The sequence below is a fragment of the Felis catus genome, chromosome E3, assembly GCF_018350175.1.
Source record: "Felis catus isolate Fca126 chromosome E3, F.catus_Fca126_mat1.0, whole genome shotgun sequence".
In the NCBI taxonomy this organism is placed as follows: Eukaryota; Metazoa; Chordata; class Mammalia; order Carnivora; family Felidae; genus Felis; species Felis catus.
Window position 1 is genome coordinate 17,529,010 of NC_058383.1, and position 21,497 is coordinate 17,550,506.

At 51.5% G+C, this 21,497-nt stretch overlaps 3 protein-coding genes across 6 annotated transcripts in view; 2 read left to right on the top strand and 1 right to left on the bottom strand.

The window, feature by feature from the left end:
• Positions 1 to 557: 557 nt before the first annotated feature.
• LOC101083389 (cardiotrophin-2) lies at positions 558 to 2,651 on the top strand (the record flags this gene model as incomplete). Its single annotated transcript, XM_045048284.1, is given in 3 exon segments — positions 558 to 719; positions 2,194 to 2,494; positions 2,497 to 2,651. Coding segments are annotated over 3 exon segments (618 nt in total), but the record flags the coding sequence as incomplete, so codon positions are not given.
• Positions 2,652 to 3,365: 714 nt separating this feature from the next.
• LOC101083642 (cardiotrophin-1) lies at positions 3,366 to 7,410 on the bottom strand. Its single transcript, XM_011290535.4, has 3 exons — positions 7,309 to 7,410; positions 6,019 to 6,137; positions 3,366 to 4,491 (listed from the first exon to the last, which is right to left on the bottom strand). Exons 1-3 carry the CDS (start codon positions 7,331 to 7,333, stop codon positions 4,024 to 4,026), a joined length of 612 nt encoding a protein of 203 aa, XP_011288837.2. The 5' UTR covers positions 7,334 to 7,410; the 3' UTR covers positions 3,366 to 4,023.
• Positions 7,411 to 9,706: 2,296 nt separating this feature from the next.
• Positions 9,707 to 21,497, top strand: part of BCL7C (BAF chromatin remodeling complex subunit BCL7C) — a 48,117-nt gene continuing 36,326 nt past the window's right edge. The window contains exons 1-6 of one of the 4 annotated variants that reach the window (XM_023246433.2): positions 9,730 to 10,045; positions 10,559 to 10,637; positions 10,963 to 11,071; positions 11,172 to 11,333; positions 12,736 to 12,821; positions 13,370 to 13,565. In XM_023246433.2, coding sequence (XP_023102201.1) covers positions 9,954 to 10,045; positions 10,559 to 10,637; positions 10,963 to 11,071; positions 11,172 to 11,333; positions 12,736 to 12,821; positions 13,370 to 13,495 — 654 coding nt within the window. In that variant the 5' untranslated portion in view covers positions 9,730 to 9,953 and the 3' untranslated portion in view covers positions 13,496 to 13,565. Of the gene's footprint in view, positions 10,046 to 10,558; positions 10,638 to 10,962; positions 11,072 to 11,171; positions 11,334 to 12,735; positions 12,822 to 13,369; positions 13,566 to 21,497 lie in introns of those variants that run through there. The other 3 variants (XM_045047561.1, XM_045047562.1, XM_045047563.1) reach the window with 3 other exon arrangements.

Sequence of the window (21,497 nt, forward strand, 5' to 3'; positions counted from 1 at the left end):
AAAGAGAGGACCCCACATTCTGACCTGAGCAACTGGAAGAACGGAAGCAGCTTTGCCTGAGAGGGGAAGACTAGGGGAGGAGGGTAGAAGGGGAATCGAGAGTTGAGTATTAGACATTTTGAGTTGAGAATCTTATTAATATCCAAGGGAAAATGTCAAGCAGGAAGTTGAATACACAGGTCTGGAGTTCAGGGGAATGTTCTGGGCTGGAAATAATCTACTTACAGGGTGATTCTGTCCTGACTTGGATACACAAGATTGTTGCAGGCCACAAAGTCTGTGGCCACTTGAAGAGTTGTTACAAAGAGTGAATGAACTGGGGCGCCAGGGTGCCTCAGTTGGTTAAGTGTGTGACTCCTGGTTTCAGCTCAGGTCATGATCTCATGGTTTGTGAGTTCAAGCCCCACATCAGGCTCTGCACTGACAGGGTGGAGCCTGCTTGGGTTCTCACTCTCTCTCTCTCTCTCTCTCTCTCAAAATAAATAAATAAACAAACAAACAAACAAACAAACATTTTTAAAAAATGAATGAACCAGCAGGCAGGCTCAGGAATTTGATCTGACCTCCGATTTTCTCTGACAGCCCCCCTCTGCCTGCTGACCCTACTGCTGCTACCCCTCAGTCTTGGGGCTCCCATCTCGCCAGCTGAGCCCATCAGTCAAGCCTACAGCCTGGCCCTCTACATGCAGAAGAATACATCAACACTGCTGCAGACTTACGTGAGTGACACTGGGCACAAGCAGGGGATGAGGGGAGAGGGGAAGTGCCCTCCTTGCCCAACTCTAAGTAGGAGAAGCAGAGCAAGGCCAGGAGAAGGCTCCCCCATGAGTCTGGGGGCACAGGGGCTCTGTCAACTAGAGACTCACTCAAACACTGTCACTGATAGCTGGTGACCTTGGGCTGTCATTCCTTCTCTCTCTCTCTCTCTCTCTCTCTCTCTCTCTCTCTCTCTTTGTGTGTCTCAGCTTCCTCATCTGCAAAATGGAATTTGTGATCCTGCTTTTGCTGACCTTTCAGGACTGTTACAAGAGTCAAAGACAGCACATACAGAGAAAGACTTTACAGGGTCATAATTATTTCTACAATCACCTCGCGCTATGTGCTTACTTGAGCCATGTGCCCGGGCTGGGCACTCTGCCCATTATCTTGCTGACTCTTCAAACAGTTCTGAGAGATAGAATCATAATCCACTTTACAGATAAGGAAACTGAGTTTTAGAGAGGGTGAATAATTTGCCTAAGGTCACACAGCTAATCACTGGCAGTGCCAATCCTCCCACAACACCCCCGCACTGTCTAGAAGTTCAAACTAGCAGTGGCCCACTAGCTGAATCTGACCTACAGATGTTTTCTGTTTGGGCCATGAAATCCTTGTTCAAATTTTGAACATGACTGCCTGTCTAAAACAGGCACAGGGACCCTCCTGGCCCCTCCTCACCCCATCTTGGTTCTGCCTTCTTCCTCCAGTTACACAATCCATCTGGTTCCTGGAGGCCCTAGGATTTGTGACTCCTCCCCTGCGCTATATTCCAGGCCCATGCCAAGTTTACTAAATCTAGTTTCTCGTGCCATAGCTGCCATCATTCCCTGGGTGGCTTTGGGCACCGTGAGCCTCAGTTTCTTCACCTAAAATAGTGATGGAGGACTAGGTGGGCTACCAGTTTGGGGATTTATCAGTGCGCACTAAGATTTTGTGGGTCTAGGTTTATGGAGGCAAGAACTTTAATGGAGAAGGCACTCAACTAAATTTAATAATGTTAACAATTATTTATTAATGATTATAATAAAATTAATAAGCATAAACAACTAAATGCTATAAATATACATATAGACTATAACTACGTGGTCAAATATATTTAGACTGAAAATAGTATAATAAATAACACAATCATAGTGTCATGATGTCATATTAATGTAATATAGTGGCCTATCATGCCCTTATTGTATGCCAAGTGCTGTGCTAAGTGCTTTATATATACTACTTCTTATCATTTTTACGCATGGGAATTACTGAAGCTGTGATTCAAAGTTGTACAATTTATACATGAACCTGGAACCTAACAGAACCCAGGCTCTGTGCTAGGACATCCCACTAACTCCTCCCCCTGGGAAAATGTCAGTCTTATGGAAGGCAGATGTGAAGTCAGCACCACTTCCGTCCCCGCATTCCTATCTGTCTCTGTTTCTCATGCAGCTCCAGCACCAGGGCAGCCCCTTTAGCGACCCTGGTTTCTCAGCCCCTGAGCTTCAGCTCAGCAGCCTGCCTCCTGCCGCTGTCTCCTTCAAGACCTGGCATGCCCTGGATGATGGGGAGCGGCTGGGCCATGCCCAGGGGGCCTTCCTGGCCTTGACCCAGCACCTCCAGCTCGTAGGGGATGACCAGAGAGACCTGAACCCTGGCAGTCCTATCCTGCTGGCTCAGCTCGGCGCCGCAAGACTCAGGGCCCAAGGCCTGTTGGGCAACATGGCTGCAATCATGACTGCTCTGGGCCTGCCCATCCCCCGGAAGAGGACACTCTCGGTGTTGTTGCCTTTGGGGCTTCAGCCTTTGAGAGGAAATGTCGAGGCTATGTAGTGACCCGGGAATATGGCCACTGGACAGACCGAGCTGTGAGGGACTTGGCTCTGCTCAAGGCCAAATACCCTGGATAAACGAGGCAGGACTTCCTGCCAGAAGCTGCAACACTTCTTTCCCAATGGACTCTTTCCTGCCTTGCTTCTTCGCTAAAGGAGACACATCTTGTCTAGCAGACAGGGCTTGTTTATTTGGGAATATTTCCTAGGAACCAGGCCTCAAGTCCCTGTTGCCTGGGTCTTTCCTGCCTAGGTCCTATGACCTCCCTTCCAGATCTGGGTGGGACTCTATGGGTATCATTTTGTGGATTCTTTCAATCCAGTGGTCCTGGTTGCCCCCATCTTGGGTGGAAAAAATGCCAGGGCTCTCCCTGAGACCTTCCTTTTCCTGTAATTTTGAGGAGGTCCAGGGGCTGCCTTTTTGTTTCTACCTCATTTTCTGTATGAAGCTATGGGCTTTCTGAGCAGATAGGTCTCCCCTTCTTGCTGGAGTTCATTGCCTCCCCTCGTCTACTTTCCTGACTATAGCCACTGTTCCAACTTTCCATCTTGAGGGACTTCACTTCCCAATCAATGGAAGTCCAAATGAAAAAGTACTCATATAGATGTTTCCAGCTCAGGACACATCTACTTCCTGTTCTAGAGTGATGGACAATATCCCTGGCCTGGGGGCATTTGTTAATCTCCTATTTATACTGTAGCTTTTGGGTATGTCTGGGGGACCAGATTGTGCCCCAAGGATCCTCTTCTCCCCAAAGGTGTCTCCCCATTTTCGGCAACTGTATATACTGGTAACTTTAGTGTTCTTTTTTATTTTTAAACATTTTATTTACAAAAAATTAATTTATTCTCAGGAATAAAACTGTTTTAAGGTGTTGATTTTTTTTCTCTCCATAGATTTGGCTTGGTGGGGGGATGTATGGGGATAGGGCAGAGGAGGTGAAGGAGCGAAAGGACATCAAACGGAGAAGCAAGCAGGGGGAGTGATGCACTGTGGGAAGGTGGCTGAAATTTGTCTGGAGTAGCCCTCCCACCAGGGCTGGCAGCCAGGTCCCTGGCCAGGAAAGGACAGAGACAGGCAGTGAAAGAAACAGAGTTGATGCGGTGTCCCCTCCTTGAGATGAGGCAGGGAGGTACACCTGCTCACATGGGGCCAAAGGGAGACAAGAGATGGAGAAAAGGGAAAACAAAGAGACCCCCCCAGAGACAGGTGAAGGGGGAGACCAAGAGAGACGGAGGCAGGCCCAAAAAATGGAAAAGAGGGGGGAAAGCAAGAAAATGATGGACATGGGACGTCACAGACACAAGGAGGTCCGATAGAGAAAGAGACACGGAGCGCTTACAAAGCACAGAGAGATGGCAGAGACAAGAGAGACGCAGACAGTCCGCCCTCATTAGGCACCGACAGAGACGGACTAGGAGGGGGTGACAGCAAGCTGCAGCCCCGCGCTCAGGCCGGGCCACTGGGCACCAGCTGGCCCAGGTCGCCCTCGGTTCGGCTCACCCACTCGCGGTAGAGGCCACACACGCGGAGCCCCAGAACCTTGGCAGGGAAGACGCCTGCACCGGTGGCGGCGGCGGCGGCGGCAGCGGCGGCGGCGGGCTCGGGCCGGGGCCCGCGAGTCTCGGTGCCCAGCGCGGCCAGCACGGCCTCCACCGCGGCGCCCAGGGCCCGGGCCTGGCGCGCCGCGTCCTCCAGGCGCCGCAGCAAGCGCGGCGCGCGCGGGTTCAGCTCCGCCTGGTGGCGCCGCACCACTTCGAGCAGCGGTGGCAGCGCGGTCAGCGCCGCCGCGTCCAGCCGCAGCCGCTCGGGCGCGGGCAGGCCCGCGTGGCCCGGTGCCGGGGCGCTCAGGCCGGCTACTGGCAGCCGCGGGGGCGAGAAGCCGGGCAGCCCGAAGGGGTCTCCCTGGTGCTGCACCTGCGGAGACACGGCAGTCAGGGGGGCCCCGCCCTTCCCCGAGAGGCGCCGCGACAGAATTCCTCCACTCTCCACTCCTCCCGCTCTCTGGGGCCTTAGTTTCCCCACCTCGCAAATGACACATTCCTCCCAACACAACTGTTGTGTTTGATACGACAACACGATCCCCCCCCCCCAAAAAAAAAGTGGGCTTTACACCAGTGCCTTTGTTTCCTCATCTCTAAAATAGAGATAACAGTATCCACTTCACAGGGTATTTCCGAGCATGGAAAAATGCTTCCAGCAGATCCTGGCCCACTGGAAGGGCACAATAAATGTTAGTTCTTTTATTAATGCCATCTTTCAGACCGGGGCGCAAATCCTGTCTCTGCCACTTGCTAGCAATGCAGTTTCATGCAATACCATTTCCCTTCTCTGAGTCTTACTCTTCTCATCTGTAAAATGCGGGATCAGCTCCCTGTCCTGTCTTTCTACTAAGGATTTCCTGAGAATCACACAGAGACTGCTGAAAACCGTCTGTTTTCTCTCTCTCCCCCATCCTCCACTATCTCTGCACCTGCAGGGGGCTCACTGAATAACTGTCATACAAATGAACAAATGAAAGATAAAAGAGATTTGTAATTTGTAAACATGCTACAACTGTACCATTTATCCTTTGCTGACACTTGTCTCTGGTTCAGGCACTGTTTGCTGCTTTAAACACACTATTTCCTAATCTTTCCAATAATGGATGTGATGATTATGATGATGCTGATTTTATAAATGAGGATATTGAGGCTGCTGAGGTAAATTGACTTGCCCCAGGTCATCTATCTAGGAAAGGACAGAGATGGATTTTGAACCAATGTTCACAGAATTACAAAGCTAGTTCTCTCTCTGATTCCACTTTCATAATTGTTACATCACTCTTTTTTCATGTTACCATTACTGTCCAAGGTCACAGCAAGTTAGCAGACCTACAGTCTTTCTGATTCAAAGCTATACCCTCCTTCCACTACACCAGAGTAATTGGTGGAAATACCCTCCTTCCTTGGGTAGCGCCCTATGCCTAACCAAAGATGGTGGCAGATCCCCCTCCTCTGTAAAAGTCCCTTCTTGGACTGGAATTTTTGCCCCATGTTGAAACCCCTTCTTGATCTCTCTGTATAGCACAGGTAGATGAGTTTACAACTTATCATGTTAAACTGCCTCCTTTAATAGCTGGGGAGACCAAGGCCCATGGTGGTAAGGTGACAAGATCACAGAGAGCCTAGAACCTAGGTTTCCTGACTCGCTCACTCAGTTCTCCTTACTCTCTCTGCCTCTGTCTTAATGCAGTGTGGTAGGGGAGCCTCCAAGCTGGGGCAGACACAGGGGCATTTGGGGCACAGAGAGGGGCCAGTTCCCCAATTTGCCAGCATGGCAAATTGTGTCCCATTTTTCTGCAGCTGGGAAATGAGGGTGGAAAAATGGGTGGTCAGGAACCTCTGTGATCTGTACTTCCCCACTCCTCAGGCCTCTGGCACCCCCATCCCCATTCCCACTCACATATTCCTGGAGCAGCTGCTCAGCATATTTGGTGAGGAGGCGGGCAAGGCTGTGTGTCTGACGGATCTTGGCCTCCAAGTGGGGAAGGAGTGAGATTGTGGAGTCAGCCTGTGGGTCTTCTGGTGGGAAAAAGGGGGAGGGATGAGGGCAGCCCAAACCCCTACGCCTTGACCACTTCTTGCAGGCTGGCTCTTCCTGAATCGAGAAGCTCTGCTCTGAATTCTCCAACTTTTAAGCCGGGCAGGCTATGTCCCATTCCCACCGATGGTAAATGAGGCACCAGACATTCGCCAAACAGTTGTCCTACCTGAAATGTATTCTCTGATACCAAATCATTGTTGAAATCCCATTAAAGCCAAATTCAAATATTGCCTCCTCAGTGCAGCCTCTGAATTCACCCCTCCTTTAAATTAACTTTTTCCTTTTATTTTAGGCCATTTACTCATACTTCCAAGGTAGTTTTTTTAATGGCTCCTTTATTTGTGTGAATCTGCCTCAGTCTGGGAGCCCTTTGAGGATAGGTTTCACATATCTCGGTACCTCAGTGATGGTGAAGTTTAACATCATTGAAGCACAGAATTTCAAGTCGGAATGCTCCTTTAAGCCCATTCTACAGACTGGGAGACTGAAGTCCCATTTCCTCCCCAAAGGACCTTCTGTGCAAAAAGCTAGAAACCCGCATCATCCACGACTAGCCTTTCCTAGCGTAAACTAGAGGGTGGAGCCCCGGAAGCATGACTACATTTCCCGAGCTGCACAGCGCGCCTACCAAGGCATGCTGGGGAATGTAGTCCTGGCCCGGCAACTCCCGCCCCGCCCCCCCACCCCAAGTCTGAATTTCCCACCGCCTGTCCCTATCCTTAACAACCTCGACTTTCATCTCCTGTTGTCACTCACTGGTTCCTGTGGTCCAAAGAAACTTCCTTCCCTAACTCTATCTTTCCCTCTGGCCCCCAACTCTGATTCTTTCCCAATACTCAGAGGATCCAGGCGTCCAAACCCAGCTCCCAGTCCTCTCTCCCAGGGTGTACTCGAACCCGTGATCTAGAAACCCTGAGCCCAAGTCCCTGTGAAGGCACAGCCCAGGCCTCCGCTAAACTCTGGCTCTTGTCCCTTCCCACAGCTCACCCACAGCTCACCCGCTCGTTACCTGACACCGGGGCCCTGCTCTCCCCAGTTCAGGCCGCTCCCATCCCGGACCCGGGGTGGCTGGGACCCTGACCCCAGCTTCCAGCCCTTCAGACCCCTGCTCCCCACGGACACTCGACATCCGGCCCTTCAGCCCCTTACCCAGACTTCCCTCCCTCCGGCTCATGCTGGCCCCTGGCTGATCCCGGTTGCCTCCACGCCCCCCTTCCGAAGGGGGGGAGAAGGGGAAGGGGTAGGGGCGTGGCCCGGGCTCAGCCAATCAGGGCTCAGACCCCAAACAATCTCCCCCCCCCCCCCCCCGCCCCAGGCAGGATTCCTTGGCTCTGAGCTCAGCTCCCTACTTGCGCAGCCCAGTCAGGAAAGGGGCCTGAGAAGGGTTAGCAGGTTGTGTGCGTGGTGCGTTTAAGACCTTGAGGCTGGGTGTGCCGGGGCCCGGAGGCAGCCCTGGTCCCGCGGGGAGGAGGAGGCTCAGGCTCTGACCTGGTGCAAGACTTAGGGCTGGAGCTTCTTTTCCGAGAAAGCTGATGGGGGATGGGGGATGAGGAATGGGGGTGGGGGGTGGGGAGGGATAGGAAAGGGTGGAGCTGGCAGGACAGGAATGTGCTGGTCCTACCTCCTGTTTGGGGGAAGGGGGGAAACCGCGATGAGGGCCCTCAGGCTTGGGCCACACCTGCCCAGACAAATACCTTCTGGTCTTAGATATTTTCTCTGTCTCTCTCATTATCTCTCTCTCTCTCTCTCTCTCCCCCTCTCTCTCATTATCACACCTACTAGGAGTGTAACAGATACACCGTCTCACTTCACCTTACCAGGCCCAGTAAGAGAACCCCTCCCACTTACACACATCTACTGCATGTAGACCTTCATTCTCACCCAGGAACAAGGTACGGGGGGTCGTACCGACATGTCCACCCCACTCATCTGATGCAGATAAACGATGAAAGGTCTGTACACACTTACACCCATAAATTGTTCCCAAGTACCTACTTGCCCTGGGCTCCGGGACCCAGGAATGATCCATACTTGGTCTCTGGCCCCCTGAGGAGCTCGGTCTGATGTGGGAGACCAGAGCAGGTAATGGGGTTTGTGAGTGAAGGGACTGGGAAGGAGGCCTGTGTGTCTGTGAGGGTATTGCCAGAAGCAGATAATTGCCAGAATAAAAGAAGGCATTAACGGGCAGAGGCCATAGCAGGTACAATTGAAGCCAACTGTTGGTAGGGGCCACAATCACACACTTATTAACAGCGAATATTTATTGGGCATTTCCTATGTGCAGGCATTGTTCCAGGAGCTACATTACATATTAACTTACTCTCATGTTATAGCTGAGGGAATAGAGAGATAAGTGAGTTGTCTAAGGTCACTGGACAAGCAGAGCTGGGATTTTCCCCAAGGCAGTTTGGCTCCAGAAATTTGGTTATAATCACTCTCTTATACCTTTAAACCCTCTGGCCAGAGTCCCACCCTTGCAACACACACACATAGCAACCCATGTCATTTCTGCTGGCAAACACAGCTTCAAATAAAATCAACCTAAACACACTCATTTGAAGTAAACTTTTAATTGAAGTATAATATGCATAGGGAAAAGTACATTCATCCTAAAGTGTACAGTTCAGTGAATATTCAGAGTAAATATGTTGGGGGGAGGGGACCAACATCAGATTAAGAAACTGAACATGACCAGTCCAAGAGCTCCCGTTTAGCCCCTCTCAGCCCTAAGGGTGACCACTATCCTGACTTCTCACACCACAAATCAGTTTTGTCTGTTTTGAACTTCATATAAAAGGAATCATACAGTGTGTGTTGTTGTATTTGATTTCTTTCATGAGACTTGTCCCTATTGTTGGTTGTGTAGCAAGACATCACTCTGTGCTGTGTCCACTGTGTGAACAGGCTACAATTCATTTTCCACTTTCCTCTCGATGGGCCGTTTCCAGTTTGAGGACATTATCGACAGTACTATGAACATTCCAGTACACACCTCTTCGTGCTCATACCTGTGTATTTCTGTTGAGTGTTGATGACCTAGGAGTAGAATTGCTGGAACGTGTAAGTTCAGCTTCTCTAGAAAACTGCCAGTTTTTCAAAGCGTCTCTACCAGTTTCCACTCCCCCAGAAATGAGAGCTCTGTTTGCTTTACTTCTTTGTCTACACTTGATATGGTCTGTTGTTCTCATTTTAGCCATTCTGGTAGGTGGAGACCTACTCATATTTGCAGCGTCTGGCCGGTAATGGGCAGTCAGTGAAGAGACAGCTGAATGAATGGCTGGAGAAAAACAGTCTGGGAGCGAGAGCCAAGGGAGGCTGGACACATACTCTGCGCACAGCATTCGGGGCCGCCCCCGCGCAGCTCGCCGGGACCGTGACCCCCTCGCGCCCTCTGGCGCCCACGTGGTCTGAACGCACCGCCTCAGCCCAGCTGCGCGCGTCTTGGCGCCGAGCTGTCCCCAACCCTCCCTCTTGGTGGCGGGTAGGGGGCGCTGCGCGTCCGGGCGCCCCGAGGGGGCGGGCCCGGTCGGGGCGGGGCCGGCCGGCTTCCAGGCCTGGGCTCTGGCCGCCCGCGCCGCCCGGCCGCTCCGGGGACGGGCCGGGGCGGGGCGCGGCGCGGCGGCAGGAAGCGGGGCGGGGACTCGCGGAGGCGTTGGGGAGCGAGGGAGGGCGCGGCCAACTCCCGGAGGGACGGCAGGCGGAGAGAGCGGCGCCCGGGTCTGGCGCCGAGCCTGAGCCCGCCGGACGGGAGGCGGCCCAGCCGCGGGCTCGGCCTCGGCCCCAGCCCCGCCAGCATGGCCGGCCGGACCGTGCGGGCCGAGACCCGGAGCCGGGCCAAGGATGACATCAAGAAGGTGATGGCGACCATCGAGAAGGTCCGGAGATGGTGAGCGCTGCCCCGGGGCCAGGGACGGGACCTGGCGGGGCTACTCCTCTCCCAAATGCGTCTACCCTCCCTTCGCCTGCCGTGGCCCCCAGGTGTTAGGTGTACCCCCCAGCTGCGCCCTGGAGCTATAGGGCTCTGTCCCCCTTCTGGCTACACCCTAGGGTCTACAAAGCGTGCTCCCAAGCCTTACCCTCATTTATGCCCCGTCCCCTAAAGCTTTGCCACTCCTCCCTCAAGTATGCCCAGGATCTTCATTGGTGTGGTCCCCGGCTGGGTCATTAGTCTTGCTCTCTTGTATACCCCAGGGGTCTGCAGAGCTATGGCCCCAAGCCACACTCTCTTTCTAGAGGCACCCCCACGTAAGGCCTGGGGTCTGCAGGACTTTCTCCTTCTAACTATGCCCCATTAGCAAAACTGCACCACCCCTACTTCTGCAGGTCTCCCCAGATGTGTTCAGCTCCTGGGGGGGCTCTCTCCTCAGAACTCTGACCCAGTCCCCCCACCCTCCCACAGGGAGAAGCGCTGGGTGACTGTGGGCGACACTTCCCTTCGTATCTTCAAGTGGGTGCCAGTGGTGGACCCCCAGGAGGAGGTGAGCAAGCTCTCCCACACCAGGCCCTTCATCTGTGCAACCTCAGGCGAGCCCCTCCCCACCCTGGCCTCCACCTCCAGTCCCGCTCTGAGACCTCAAATGCAGCAGCCAAGACAGATGTTAACAATTATTAGCAACTCCACCCCCTTCTCCTTTTTTCCTGCTTCCGACCCCTGAGTTCAAGACCTAACTCACTGTGCCACACTCTGTCACCTCATGCAGGGTCTTTTGCTTCTCTGTGCCTCAGTTTACTAATTTGTACAGTGGGGGCTTTGCAAGCACTAATTGGAAAGCTGCCACTGACCCTCACCCCTTTAACCCCCAGGAGCGGCGGAGGGCAGGTGGTGGGGCAGAGAGATCTCGAGGCCGGGAGCGACGGGGCAGGGGCGCCAGTCCCCGAGGGGGTGGCCCTCTCATCCTGCTGGATCTCAATGGTATGTAGGGATCCTGGAATTTCAGGGGGAGGTGTGGGCTGTAGATGAGGGAGAGAACTGGGGCCCTCAGGCCCAACCCTCTCGGCTTTTGCTCCCACAGATGAGAACAGTAACCAGAGTTTCCATTCGGAAGGCTCCCTGCAAAAGGGCACTGAGCCCAGCCCTGGGGGCACCCCTCAGCCCAGCCGCCCTGTGTCACCTGCTGGACCACCAGAAGGGGTCCCAGAGGATGCTCAGCCCCCACGTCTGGGCCAAGAAAGAGGTAGGACCAGGTGCCTCCCTAGAGCCCTCTCCTCTGACTCTTGTCCTCTGCAAAGTTGAAGCCACCAGCTTACATCTACCAACACCTACTCCTCTCCTGTGTTACCCGCTCCTGGAAGTCTTCCCTGATTCTCACAGAAAGTCACCATCCTACCTCCAGCGACTGTCTGTCTCATTCCTCTGGCTTCTTTGGGTCTTTAGATAACTAATCATCGTCTGAGATTTTCATGTAAAATTTTTTTTTTTTACTATTTCTCCCCCCAACCCCCACCTCATGTCAGCTTCCTGAACCTTGGGTCCACGTTGATCTTGTTCATTACTGAATTCTCAGAACAACGTGGGACACATAGAAGGTGCTCAATAAATATTTGTTGAGGACTAAATAATAGCGATATTCCTGAAGGTGGTTAACAAGTGATAATAACAGCCCATACCTATCGAGCTCTGTGTGCCAGATGCCCTTCTGAATGTGTTGTAGGTCACGTAATCCTCCTAACCCTATGGGGGCTATCACCCCCTCATGTAGATGAGAAGCTGAAACTCAGGGAAGTACCCCAAGCTCACACAGCCAGTGAGCCCATATCTTGGGCATAATTCCTCCTCACCTCGTCTCTCTTCTGTACAATCCCCTGTCTGGTCTGAACCATGTCTCAAATGTGTCTGCCTTCCTAGAAGAGCTGTCTCTTACCCCCACCTGGCTCCAGCCTCCTTATGGGTCTCCTCTCCCCCAGTCACCTCTGCACAGCTGCCAGAGCAACTTTTTCTAAAGTACAAGTTTGCCAGGCTCATTTTCCTGCCTCAAAGCCTTCAATGGCTCCCTATACCTTTGACTCCTCCACTTGGCACTCCGGGCCCTTCTTGAACTACCCCTGCTGATCTCATTATTCCTTTCCAAGAATACCATGACTTAGGCTTATGGGCTATGTTTAGGTTGTGCCATGCACTTGTGCACCTTTACTAACATAAAAATAATAACAGGCATTTATTGAGCACCTACTATGTGCCAAATGCTTTACTAAGGGCTTTACCTGTATTATCTCACTTAATCCTCACAACTGTCCATGTGGTGATTACTATCATTCTCCCCACTTTACAGATGGGGAAACTGAGGCCCAGAGGAATTAAGTCACTTGCCCAAGGTCAGGATTTGAACCCAGGAGTCCAACCTCAGAATCTGTATTCACTAAATATATGTCCTGTTTGCCTAAAATGTGCTCCACTCCCCGTTTGTCTACCTGATGAAATCTTACTCACCTGTCAAGATCCCACTTAAATGTCCTTCCTGTGTTCTCTTCCTGGCTTGCAGCCAGGTCCCCAGCTCCCTCCCCGGTGTCCCTCAGCCCTGGTCTGTGCTGTGGCATGGAGCAGCTGCTCAGGGAATATCTGTTAACTTGATGTTCCAGATCCTGGGGGCATAACTGCAGGCAGCACGGATGAACCCCCAATGCTGACCAAGGAGGAGCCTGTTCCAGAATTGCTGGAGGCTGAGGTGAGAGAAGCCAAAGGGCTGGACTCCTGGGTCTCTAAGGCAATGGGGGCTCTGGGGCAGCCAAAGGCTTGGGGGCTGCACTGCTGAGGTCCAGGCAGGAAATGTAGACCTCAGACACAGCTCAAGTCTCAGAGGCTGGGTTCTTAGGGCTGAAAAGGAAAGGGTGTTTTAAGACAAAGTCCTGTGGGCTGGATCGGGGCTGATTTAAGACCATTAAAAGCCTGAAAAGATCGTGGTGCTCCTCCAAGTATTTTATTTTATCTTAAACTATAAAATTAGCTTAAGAGATCCCCGACAGACTTCTGACTTTTTCCACAAGGACTACCTTGATGCATTTTCCAGAAATATCAAGTATCAGCTTCTTTCCCCCCAAACGATGTTGTTGTTGTTTCCGGTGCCCACTTAATCTACTTCCTGGGTCCCTGGCCCTGGGCTAGACTCCTAGGTCCGGGAGGGGAGTGGAGTGGAGGCGCTGGAGAAGGCAGAGGCTAGGAGGCTGTACTCCTGGGTTTGGGTGGAGCTCACGCCTGTCCGCCCTTCCTCTCCAGGCCCCCGAAGCTTACCCCGTCTTTGAGCCAGTGCCACCTGTCCCCGAGGCAGCCCAGGGTGACACAGAGGACTCGGAGGGCGCCCCCCCACTCAAGCGCATCTGCCCAAATGCCCCTGACCCCTGAGAAGCCGGCCTGCCTGTCCTGTCGCCCCAGGGGCCCCTTTGGCTTTTTACAAATAAAGACCCTTTTGTAATTTTGTGTCATGTCATTTCCCCGTCAGGGCTGGGGAGGGTCTTTGGAGACAGTTTTGTCTCATGCTCTGTTTCTCAGATGGAGTCACTGAGGCTCAAAGAGGATCTTCCTATAGTCATACCATGAGTCAGACATGGAATGGGAGCTTGAGCCAGGACCCTTCCTCCCCAAAACTCCCTCCACCCTGCCCTGTCCTCCTTACCTTGGACCCTTCCTGACCTTCAGCCCTCCTCTGGGAATCCCAGGACCCCACTTCTTGTTCAGCTCTCCCTTGGGCCCAGCAATTACCAAAGCCCTGGCCCATGATTCCCATTCATAAATAGGAACACAGAAGCCCAGAGGGACTTTGGGGTCTGAAATGACCCAACACATTCCTTGCCCTCAAGAAGCTACAACTTGTATCTCCGGCCTCTGCTTAGCCATTTCTCCACCGGAACCCCTGCCTACACTTCTCATTGAGTCTTGCTTGTCCTCAGCCCAATCACTACCTCCTCCAGGAAGTCTTCCCTGACCCCTGGCTCGGTTTCCCTTCTTTAGGGCTTCCATCACCCACTGTGCCTCCTCCCCTCTGTCTCAGCAGACATTTATCAGGCTGTTTAGGATGGCTGTTTTGTTTGTCTGTTTTGTCCACTAGGTTGTGGGTTCCTGAGTGCAGAACTTGGTCCCCAGTCTTATCTAGCACCACGTTGGGCATAGAGCAGTTATAGCAACTGTTTGATGAGTGACCAAATAAATGAATGTGCCGTGGTATCCGGGAAGGCTTCTCTGACAGGGCGGTGGCATGTGAGACATGAACCTCGGTGTGGTAGATCTGAAGTCAGAGGTCCTGGTTCAAACCCTGGCTCTGTTACTCACTAGGTGTGTGGCTGTATGCAAGCCATTTCCCCTCTCTGAGCCTTAGTTTGTCTATCTGAGCAATGGGGACAACAATGAGGCCTCATCTGCCCTAGTGATTTGTGGGAACCTTCAAATGATATACGGCACCTTCAGTCTGTGCCTGCAAAAGAGGTAGAGTCAGGTGTATTAGCCCTACTTTTATTTTTAACAAAGGAAGAGACTGAGGTTCAGAGGGACCACACTGGAACTTTTAAAGAACTATTTAAAAACAGAGGGATGCTTCCTGATAGCAGCTGAACTTGTGACAGTTGAGCCAAGGCTGGCCAGGGGAGCCAGGTGTATCGTGATGTGGAATATTTGCTGCTTCTTGCCGCTGCGACAAATTACCACAGATTTACTTCGTGATTTAAAGAAACACACATTTATTACCTTACTGTTCTGGAGGCCAGAGGTCCAAAATTAGTCCCACTGGGCTAAGGCCAAGGTACCAGCAGGGCTGGTTCCTTCCAGAGGCTGCAGGGGAGTATCTGTTTCCCAGCCTTTTCCAGCTCCTCCATGCCACCTGTCCTATGATTTGGGGTTCCTCCCTCCGTCCTCAGCATGGCACCTTCTGGTCTCCCTGTCTCTTCCATCTTCACATCTCGGGTCCTGCCTCCCTCTCTTAAGGCCCCTGTGACTACATTGGGCCCACCTGGATGATGCAGGTGACTCTTCCCAAGACCCTTAAACTTAAATCACACCTGCGAAATCTCGTCGGCCACATAAAGTAACATCCACGGGTTCTGGGGATTAGGTTGTGGGCATCTGCGGAGGGCCATTATTCAGCCTGCTACCTGTGGTAATAATCTCAGCATTTTCTTGGGCATAGAGGTCATCTCACGATTCCCTTTGACCACCCCATGAGGTGATGGGAGTGCTCTGTAAACTGTGAAGTGCCTTGTATGGGTTAGTCGTACAGTGTTAAAGCCCAGAAAATAGGTTCTGGGCTTGAATATCAGCATCTCCATTCGTTTGCTTGTGGCCTTGAGCCAAGTGACTTAACCTGTCTGGGCCTCGGTTTTTTCATCTGTAAACTGGCGATAATACTAATGTCAGCCTGGTGAGAGTGTTGTGAGGATTAGATGAGGAAATAATGGAGAGAGTGTCCTTGGCTTGACACATAATAAGTGCTCAATAAATGACAGCTGTTTTTCCTATTACTCCATTTTGCAGATGAGGATACAAGGGTGTAGGGATAGAGGCCAGAGACTTGCCTGTCCACGAGACTGGGGAGGAGGAGTCCATATCTGAGCAGCCTTGAAAGGCTAAAGTTTGAGTCTCCCCCATTCTTGTTCCTCTCTTGGCCCCAGACCCCAGGCATCTGTCCCCTATTCCAGGCCTGCACCCACCCTCTCTGTGGTCCACTGTGTGACCTGGTTTAAAGTCCACTTCTTCCACAGCCACACCCCCACTCGTCACCTTATAATGCTCTCCCTGCCTCCCTGCCTCCCTGCTTCCCACCCCCTTGGGATGTCTACACTCTCTTTTTGGAAATTCTTCCACCCTTGACTCTTGGGTTCTGGCCTCTAGTGCTCCCCCATTCTCTTCTGCTCTGTCACTCTCTCCTGATCCCTTAAGTATCTCTTGCCCTGGCCTAGCTCTTCTCTTCATGCACACTCCCTGCTGGGTCCACCTACCCTTTGAACCAAGGGCTCCCAAATCTCTGCATCCAAGTTCCGCACCTACCTCTAGACTCAGCCAGATGCCTGCATGACATCTCCACTGGGATGTCCAGACCCTCAGCATCCTTCTCCTCCCACTCTGTTCCTACCATCACCTGTACCCAGAAATGGCCCCTCAGTCCCAGACTGGAGCACCCAGAAGTCAGAGTCCCGTCAACTATCATGTTTCATTAAGTCTCTGTCCTGAATAACTCTCCCATCTACCCCTTTCTTTAGGGCCCTTCTGTTTGCTAGGTTCCTCCTGGTGGGTTTCCTGCTTCACTCTTGCCCACCGCAATCCATTCTCCACCCAGCAGCTGGGCAGTCTCAGAAACTCACATCTGCCCATGATACTGCCTTTGGCGAGAACCCTGCAGTTCCCCTTCCTGGCAGGATGGGGCTACCTCCTGCCGCTTCACCCCACCCCTGCACTGCTTCCCTGAGAACTGCTTATAATCACTCTGCTGTTTCTGAGTCTAGGGTTTTGCTCATGCTGTTTACGCTGCTAGCAGATCTCTTCTTATCCTCTCTTCATCTGGGAGATGCATTCTTTTTTTTTTCTAACCTTGGCTTCCTGGTGACTTCTTTTGTCATGCCCCCTGCCTCCTCCTCTGCCATTTCATGGGACATCAGGTGTTGCCTCGTGATGATCTGTGTTGACTTGGGTCTTTGGCACCAGACTGAGCTCAAGGAGGGAGGAGAATTCCTTTATTCCTAGAAACATGTATTTATTCCACACTTACTGTTTGATGGGCACTATTCTAGGCCCTGGGGATAGAGCATAAACAAAATGGAAAAAAGTCTTTGCCTTCACAGAGCTTACCTTCAATAAATTGTATCATCTGTAGGAAGTTATAAGCACTCTCTAAAAAAAATAAAGCAAGGGAGATGGGAAAAGGACGGATTGCAATTTTAAATAGGGAGATCAGAGGAGGCCCTACTGAGGAGACATTTGAAGAAAAGCTTGAAGTAGTGAGGGAGCCAGCCATGCAGATATCCCGGGGGAGAGCATTCCTGGCAGAAGGAATAGCCAGTGCAAAGGCCCTGAGGTGGAGTGTCCCTGGAAATGAGATCAGTGTGACTGGGGCACAGGGAAGTAGGGAAAGAGCAGTGGGAAGTGAGGTCAGCTCTTGTAGGGCCTCATAGGCAGGTCACAATCATAAAATGGCAATCAAAATCAATCCTGTTTGGAGGCCATTGTCAGGACTTTGGCTTTTATTCTGGGCGAGATGAAGAGCTATTGAAGGGGTCTGAGCAGAGAAGTGACATGATCAGATTTAGGGTTTTTTTCCTCCTAATATTTTATCATAAAAAGTTTCTGGGTGCCTGGCTGGCTCAGTCGGAAGAGCAAGCGACTCTTGATCTCTGGGTCATGAATTCAAGTCCGCATGGGGAGTAAAGATTACTTAAGCAAAACAAAAAAACCTTTAAAAGTTTCAAACATGCAGCAAGTTGGAAGAATTTTATATATATGTATATATACCCGCCACCTAGATTCTGTACCATCTTACTGTATTTGTTTATCACGTATCCATATCCATTCATCCATCTATCAATCTATCTTATTTTCTTGATACATTTCAAAATAAGTTGGAGACACTGGTATATTTCCCTCTAAGTCCTTAAGCATGCAGGTCATTGACTAGAGTCCAGTATTTCTTTACAGGTTTGTCTTTCTTTGCCCTTGAAACAAAATATCTATATAATGAAATGCGCAGGTATTAATTGTATGATTCAGGGAGTTTCAATAAATGCACACATCTGCATAATGCAAACTCTTATCAAATACATCATTATCCTCCTGGAAAATTTCCTGTGCCCCTCTCCCACCCTTCCCAAGCCCCCAGAGGCAATCACTGTCCTGGTTTTGTTTTTATTAAGTTAACCTGTTCTAAAACTTCATATGCATGGAATTATACAGTATGTACTTCTTCACATCTGCTTTCTTTCACTCAGCATAATGTTTTTGAGAGTCATCTGTATTGCTGCTTAGATCAATAGTGTGTTCCTTTCTATTGCTAGGTTATAGTCCGTAGACTTGGCTTTGACTAGGCATGCTCTACTGGGTGGAGAACAGTCCTCTCCCTGTTTCTAGCTCCCTGCACAAGCCTGTCAAGCCTTGTGGGCTCAGAGCCCTGGATGAGTGCATCCTAGGGAGACAGACAGCTTGTTCCCTAGGACCTTTCTAGGATGTAGTCTATGACATTAGTCCCCCAGAAATCTGGGGAAACGTAACTATATCAGGGACAGGATGTAGGGTGACCAAGCAAGCATCCTGGTTTGTCCAGGACTTCCCCAGTTTTACCACTTCAAGTCCTGTTCCTGGGAAACCCTGGGAAAACTGGGATGGTTGATGGCCCTGGCAGGATCCCAACACTGCCCCTAGGGCCCCAGGCCCTTTCTGACCCCTTCCTCCTAAGGATTGATTTTCTGTAAACTAAACTGATCTATTCCTTCCCTGGTCTAAAACTTCCCAGGGCTCCCCATGGCTTTACCTGGCAACCCAAGAGATGTACTCAACCTATGTCACTGGTTCTCAATCTTTGCTGCACAATGGAATCGCTCGGGAAATTCTGATGCCTGGCTTCTACCTCGGACATTTTAATTGGTATAGGATGTGACTTGGGCATTAGGAGTTTTAAAAGCTCCACAGGTGACACTGATATGCTTCCAAGTTTGGGAACCACTGGCCTATGGATATATGATTTGCTTCCCTTATGTGGTGTTGAATATGTTGCCAACATTTAAAATCAAATGATTTTATATAAAAATCTAGACTCCCGGCTACCTTTGACAAAGCAGAAGATCTGAGACACTGAGTGCCTCCAAGTATGGTAATCACCAGGGGGTGTGTAGCACCAGCTGCACCTGGAGACAAAACGTGTGCTCTCTGGTTACCACAATCCTTACAACTTCATAGTTTCTTTCTCTGCTCATTTATGTTCATTTGCACAGCTTACAGGCTAACCTCCCAGCTTTGTAGCGAGGCATTTGAGGCCTTCCAGGTGCTGGCTTCTTCTCACGTCCTCAGCCTCTTCCATAACTGTTCCAGTACATTCATCTCACTTCCCGCCCTCCAGCCACATGGGCCTCAGGGTACCTTTCATACCCACCTTTGCCTGCACAGTCCTCCCACCAAACTCCTTATCAAAACAGACCAGGCCTTGCTCACTTTGGCCACTTCAGCCTCTGTCTGCCCTCTTTCCCAAGTTCATCTACCACACCAAACTTCCAACACACTGAGGCTTGCCAGGCTAGTTCCTATCCTAGCACTTGCTGCCTCTCCCTGGGAAACTCTTCCCTTCCTCTCTTCTTTCTTTCTTTCCTCCTGGTCAATGCCTACTTATGTTTCAGGCCTTGCCTTAGATCTCATCTCCTTCTTCAGGAAGCTTCCCTGACCCTCAAACTAGGTCAGGTCATTGGTTAGTCACTGCACTTCCTCTTTTGCCTGACATCTCGCTTCCCTTGCTAGAATAAGGCCATGTTGTTCATCTCTGTCCCCCTGGGGTCTAGGCAAATTGTGAAGTGCCTGGGAAAGAGTAGGTGTTCATTAATGACAAAAGGAAGCACACGTCCCTTTCTCCACTGGCAAAACTTCTCCTCTGGTTGCATTTCTACTGTAATATTCAACTCGGTTCTCCTGGAGATCCCAAATCTCACTGAGCTCGGGTCTATCTCACAATCCAGTGGGTCCCCAAACCCATTTTCCGGTTGTTTCGCCAAGGTCATAATGCGTAATTGGAATAGGTATACTCAGCAATGGACAGAATCCCCACATCAGTTGACTGGGTCTCTGCATGCCTGTGAAGGGAGGGCTGTGCACGGTTGGCGACCCAGGGCCCCATACAGAGCAGGCACAAGGGTAGAGTATAATAACTAACTTTCTATTCCATTTATCTGTTGATTTTCAGCTGGCAATGGCCTTTCTGCCAATCCCTTCCTTTGTTTCTCCTGTCAGCTCTGAGAGGCAGCTGTGGTGTAGCAATGGTCAGGATGCAGTCTAGGCATGGAGGTTTTTCAGATTCAACTGATTCGTCTTAACTGTGTAATCTTGGGCAAGTCACTTCCCCACCTAGACTTCAGTTGCCTCATCTGAAACATGGAGCCAATAATCGTTTCCTCGTCTTTGGGGTCTAACATCTTTAAACATGTCAGGAACAGTGTGAACCAAGTGCAGAGTGAGCACCTGAGAAGCTGTATGTAAACCAAATTTTTGTGAAGTGAACAGTTATTTCCAACCTTTAATTTTTAGAATCACCGGTAGGATTGCAGGCTCTCTAGGATTTAGGAAATGCAGTGCCAAAGAAAAGTAAAAGCCCGTGGTAATCTGGAACAACCCGAGTTGAGGTTTTAACGTTATGTATTTTTAAGATACAGTGAGGGAAGCGGAGAGAGGCGGTTGAGGTAAATGAGAACCGCTCCAAAAGGGATGCTTGGGCTCTGGTTCAGCTGCTGTGTGACTTAAGTGGCCTCGTCTGTAGAATGGGATCCCCAGGCCCTCTCCCCACACAGCCTTTTGTGACGCTCCGGGGAAACAAAGGAGGGACGCGTGCCTCCGAAACGGCCCGAGCGCGGGCGAGCGCGCCGCGGAACCGCAGGGGTTAAGGGCACCGAGCGCCGCGCTGCCGTCCTAGAGCGGGCGCGGGCGGACTTCCGGCGCGGGGCGCTCGGGGTTCGGGGGCTGGCACGCCGGCGCTTCGGGAAGGGAGCCGGGCGGGTGTACGGCGCGCGGTGTCGCGGTTTGTTCCTGGGCAGCGGGCGCCTGGGTGGAGGACTGCCACTCTGAGGCTCGGCCCGCGCTGCGGCGGCGTCCTGGGGTCACCTAGGCCGGGCCCCTGGCCGACGTGACCCCTCCCCCAAATTCCGGACTAGCAGTGTTCCACGGTGGGCCGCGTTTGAGCCCCTCTGGCCTTGGGTTCCCCTGCTGTAGTGCGGGTGTGGGGATCCCGGGACTGGCCGAGGACAATCGGTTTCTTTAAATTACTTGCACCCTGGCATGCACTGTATTCCCATTGTTCAGTCCAGGAAACTGAGACTCAGGAAGGCCAAGTTACTTTGGAATAGCAAAGGCATGCTTTCCCACTCGCTTGTCTAGTCGGGACAGAGGCCTACTTCCAGGCCATATCCCTTGATTCTTGCGCTGGCGGTGCTGCAGGGGGAGGGGGAGGACATCTGTGTGTGTGTCAGGAGCCGTACCCAGGTATCTCCTCTCATCCTTATTACAACCTGCAGAGGCAGGTGCTGTTATCCACATTTAAAAGTAAGAAAAGAGAGGCTCAGAGCGATTTTCTTTAGGTGTGATGCAGGTCAGTGCTGAGTAGCGAGACGTATAAACTCAGGTTTGTCTCACTTGCCTGGCAGATCTGTTTTCGAGAATATTAGCTAATATTGAGCGC

Coding starts and splice junctions, on each gene's coding strand:
- LOC101083642 (XM_011290535.4), bottom strand. CDS start 7,333: ATGAGCCGGAGGGAGGGAAGTCTGG. Junction 6,138..7,308: donor CCGGAGGGAGGGAAGTCTGG/GTAAGGGGCTGA, acceptor TTTTCCCACCAG/AAGACCCACAGGCTGACTCC. Junction 4,492..6,018: donor AGCAGCTGCTCCAGGAATAT/GTGAGTGGGAAT, acceptor GTGTCTCCGCAG/GTGCAGCACCAGGGAGACCC.